This window comes from Macrosteles quadrilineatus, unplaced genomic scaffold, assembly GCF_028750875.1.
Source record: "Macrosteles quadrilineatus isolate MER2022 unplaced genomic scaffold, UCM_ALF_1.0 Scaffold_1__1_contigs__length_201487025, whole genome shotgun sequence".
NCBI lineage: Eukaryota > Metazoa > Arthropoda > Insecta > Hemiptera > Cicadellidae > Macrosteles > Macrosteles quadrilineatus.
In genome coordinates this window covers 96,341,175-96,346,377 of record NW_026542594.1, presented here as the reverse complement: position 1 = coordinate 96,346,377, position 5,203 = coordinate 96,341,175, and the positions used below count along the sequence as shown (strand labels likewise).

Genomic DNA, 5,203 nt, shown 5'->3' with positions numbered 1-5,203 from the left:
CTAAAAGAAGTGGCCGAGAAAATTTCTAAAGTGTACTCATGTGAAAACCCTATAGTAATGACAGAAGAGGAACGTAAACGTCATGATGAAGCTACAGAGTGTGAGTTCTGTAGTAGACAGTTTAACGACACCGATATAGTAAAATGCGCTGATCATGATCATTTTATATCCAAATTTAGACATACGCTGTGTAGTAATTGCAACCTCAGATGCAAAACCCCAAACTTCATTCCGGTATGGATCCACAACCTTTCAAATTATGATCAGTCTTTTATAATGTGTAATTTAAGTGTTCTGAAAACAAACGACATTCGCTTAATTCCTTCAAATAAAGAAAAGATGATTGCGATTCTAGTCAAAGTGGGCGATATCTGGATTCGCTTTGTTGACTCTTACCGTATGATGTCGGCAAGCTTGGATGAACTGTCGTCGAACCTGCCCCGTGAACAACTGATACAAAGTGCAAAATTAGTATCACCAGAGAACATTCACCTAGTTACCAAGAAAGGAACGTATCCTTACGATTACATAACATCAGATGCGGTATTCGAAGAGACTAGTCTACCACCTAGATCGGCGTTTGCAAACAAGCTTAATGATACGGAGGTCAGTGATGAGAACTATCGACACGCCGAAACCGTATGGAACACAATGAAATTCAAGAACTTTGGGGAATACCACGATTTCTATTTAACACTGGACACATGTCTTCTTAGTGATGTTATTAACTCGTTTCGTGATATATGTTATAAACACTATCAATTGGACATCAATCACTTTTTTACTGCCCCCTCACTAACGTGGCAAGCCATGCTGAAACACACTGCTATTGATATAGAACTGATGACAGATATTGATATGGTTTTAATGATAGAGGAGTCAATAAGAGGGGGGCTCGTACAATCTAGTAGGCGCTGGGCGCAGGCTAATAACGAGTTCCTCGCACATCCCGCTGATTATGACCCTAATAAGGAGAAGGCGTGGTTGCTTTATTTAGATGCTGTCAACTTATACGGATATGCATTAAAACAACCCCTCCCTGTTGGAAACTTTCAATGGGTTGAAAACCCAGATAGTCTAAATTGGTCCAACCTCCCATCTGATGCTCCTACTGGTTATATTCTTGAATGTGATGTGGAAGTTCCAGACAGTATCCATGATAAATTGAATGATCTTCCCCCTCTACCTGAACGTGCAAAACCTCCTGGAAGTAAAGTAGAAAAGCTCATAGCAACACTTTACAAAAAGGAGCATTATATTGCTCATTATACTTTGATCAAACAGGCTCAAAAACTTGGTTGTCGTGTTACAAAAGTACACCGAGCATTGAAATTTAGCCAATCACCGTGGATGGAAAAGTATATTGAATTTAATTCGAAACTTCGCAGTGAAGCAACAAACAAATTTTCAAAAGACTTTTTTAAATTACTTAATAATGCGACCTTTGGGAAATCTCTTCAGAACAACAGACGGCATATGGATGTACGTGTAGTGACAACAAAAGAAGCTCTTGAAAAGTATGCCAGACAACCACGGTTTGTGGATCGAACTATTATCCGAGAGGGGGATAAAGATGGGATTGTCTTGGTTTATCTCAGAAAAGATGTTATCCTACTTGATAAACCCCTATTCGTAGGAAGTGTGACTCTAGATTTATCCAAACTCAAAATGTATTGGTTTTGGTACGACGTACTCTCAACGCTATTTCAACCTCCCAAGTACACAATCACTTTAATATATACTGATACAGATTCTTTGGTGGCATGGATTAAAGGTCCAGATAATGTATATGAAGTTCTCAAGATTATAGCGGATGAACACTTGGATCTCTCAAACCTCCCACACGACCATCCACTAAGGAGTGACAAAAACAAACAGGTTGCAGGAAAGTTTAAGGACGAAACTGCAGGAAAGGTGCTCTATGAGCATGTAGGACTTAAAAGCAAGATGTACTGCCAACGTTATTCGTCTCTTTCTACACCGCCCAACAAAGACACAAGCGAAGTAAAAAAGGCTAAGGGGATCAAAAATTCATTTGTAGAGAAGGTTATGCGGTTTGAACATTACAAGGATGCCCTCTTTAACAAAACGCAGTACACTGCTGATTTCAACTTAATCAGAAGTAAATCATTTCAGTTGACTTCACAACATGTTTCAAAGAGATCTCTTTCGTTTCATGATGACAAGAGATATATTTTGGACGATGGATACTCTACACTTGCACATGGACATTTTAGGATAAAACAGCTTTCAGACAGCGAGCATCGGAGGTCAAGCTCATCGCAAAATAAGGGGATCATAGATTAAAGCACAGTCACTATCAGTTTAACTTAGTTTTTATTTCTCTTGAGATAAAATGGCTACTTTATATGAAAAGTCAGTGATGGTGTTCAGTAAACATGTAAATGATACAATAGAATACCTTACTATCGATTCAATTGATGTTTTTTCCCTACTGCCAGTGAGTATTAAAAGAGATGCCCAAAAGGCCTTAAAACAAGTTTTGTTTACAGAGACACGCCCTCCTGTTAGCCCAAACATGTATTCATACGAGTTTCTTGATATATACTCATTGGATAAAAATAGCTTTCTGATGTTAATCAATCACCCTGGATACTGTCCAGAATTTTTACCATTTGAAATGGAAACACTTCATATTAGTTTTAACTACTATGAATTTAGTTATGGCAACCATTCATATAAGAATACATTTGTTCTTTGTCAGCAATGTTTTGAAAAAGTTGCCATTCCGTCAGAACCTCATGAGTATCTAGATTTTGACTACAAAGCCTATTGGATGGAAAGAAATTGGAAGTTTTATAATATATCAAGACATTTTGAAGTTAGTGCCAGTAGATTTCTATCAATCGTAGTTAAACACCAGTCACACTGGTGTGATTTGTGTTGCTTTCGCCCTCTTTTTCAATACCTAGACCTCAACATGTGTAAGCAATTAACACATGACCATGACTTAGACAATAGCAGTGATAGTGATTCGCTATCAGTTAGTGATATATCCCACAATGTAATAGAATTATATGACCCTTTTAGATTTTAACGTATCTTTTGTAATTCATGCTTGATACTTAAATTATGTTACCTTAAAGTTTTTCTATATATGTGCACAGATTGGAAACGAGCTGGTGAACTGTCATTGTGTTTTACAATATTAATAAAACATGCACTTTTTACAAACTTATTAATTACTTCTTACTAGCGAAGAAGCAATTCAATATAATGTTTAAATCTTTATATTACGATTTTATTCTAATAAAGTTTATTACTTCTTTCTTTCTAGCAAAGAAGCAATTTAATAACTATTTTTTTTCTTTTCCCAAATTTATTGATTACTTCTTACAAGCGAAGAAGTAATTTAATATAATGTTTAAATCCTTTAGATTATGTCTTAACTCCAATAGAATGTATTGATTACTTCTTTCTAGAATGAAGCAATTTAATAACACTTCCCCCCTCTCATAATACAAATAAAATGTATACAAACTTGTGATTATTTATATCTTATGTCAATTATTGTCATATTTTTATACTTTAAATAAACTACTTGTTTCATTTTACTGTATGTTTAGTAGGTTGAATGCATTATTGCTAAATCTAATTCTGTTAAAACTGATGATTTATGTATATGCTATACATTCTTTTGTAGTTAGAAAGTAAATTGTAAAACAATAATTTTTTTTTCCCCTCTTTAAAATTTAATGTAAATAGAAATTTTACAGATATTCTACTTTGTTCACTGAAAGGGTTATATGTATTGATTGTATTATTATCAATGGTATATGTGTTTTATTGTGAATAAAACCTTTATTTTTGTCTATACAGGTTTGCTCTTTTATTAAGCCTTTTAACCTTGATGTGATTTCTATTGTTAATGCAAAGGGAAATAAAGTCATACGTGAATTTATTTACAAGAGTTAAATTTTATTGAACAACAATACATAATTACCATTTAGCTACATACTTCAAATTGTTCAAAACAGATTCAGTTATGTTTGAGACACAAAAACGTCTAACTTCAGAGTCGACCCAGGGCATTAACGAAGTTCGCACAGGTGTGTGTTCATACCAATGGTCTTGGGTTTCTGGTGGGAGCCTTCTATCGTTCAAATCTTGAAGAAGTCTGGGCAAGTCGGTTTTTATATGCCGAACTAGCTGTTTGTCCAGTGTCATTGAGCTTAAATCAGTTGGAGTGTTTGTAGAAAGCAAAGTCATAGCCTTATAGTGTTTTGAAAAGTATCGGGTGTAACGTGAAATCAAAAACTGTACTGCAGGGCTTATTTCTACTAGAACATTATGGTAACTCTCGAGAGAAGGAAACAATCGTTTGAGGGCTTTCCACGATACACTGTGTAAAAGTAGTTTGGGAGATTGTCGAACAATGTCAGACTCATCAGTTGGTCTCGACAGTATTACTGAATTGATATTGTAATTAAGAGGTTTTTGCCTGAGTTGATAGTTACAGATAGCGATGAAGCCATTAGGTCTTGGCTCTACCACAAGTGTATGCAGAAATAAAGGTTTGAATAGTGTTTTATCATTGAAGAACTTACTTACAGCACTTGTAACGCTGGCACTTTGCAAACTCAATAAATCCTCAAATGATACCAAAATTGAAGTCGTGTTGTTCACAAAATAAATAGAAGGTTTAAAGTCACTGAGTGAATCTAGGCCTACAACAGCATCTGCTTGTGTAACAACTTTATAAATCTGTCTGAGCAAGAGTCGTGGCTCCCAGGTGTTGCACTGTCGATTTTCACGTTCATCTTGAGAACACTGCGGCGGCGGCGGCGGAGGTGGTGGTGCTAGCGGAGACAACGTCTGCTGTTGTTGAGACGACAAAACTGCTGATGCCTGTGGATTGACTAGTTGGCTTGATTGTCTCTGCTTTACTTGGGATATCCCTGAAGTGGAAGGTAATGCAGCTGATTGAGTTGCAGAAACATGTTCTGGCTGGTACTTCTCCTCCTCTCCTTCTTCGTGCAAAGTGTGATCGTAGGTATAGTAGTTCACTTGTGTCGCATTTATAGCTCCAGGTGTCTCTTGCAGTGTTTCCCCAGTTAGTGTGGCAAGCAGATGATCAATGTCCATGGTGTTAACGTCCGGATAGATGACAGGAGACGGAACCCGAGCACGTCGACGTTTCACACGTGAAAGGTCTTTACGCGGCACCGGTGCAGATCGTTTA

General features: G+C 36.6%; 1 protein-coding gene across 1 annotated transcript; it reads left to right on the top strand.

Annotated features, from left to right (window-relative positions):
• Window positions 1-339: 339 nt before the first annotated feature.
• On the top strand, window positions 340-2,307 carry LOC128999086 (uncharacterized). Its single transcript, XM_054425444.1, has one exon. It carries the CDS (start codon window positions 340-342, stop codon window positions 2,305-2,307), a length of 1,968 nt encoding a protein of 655 aa, XP_054281419.1.
• The last annotated feature ends 2,896 nt before the right edge of the window (window positions 2,308-5,203 follow it).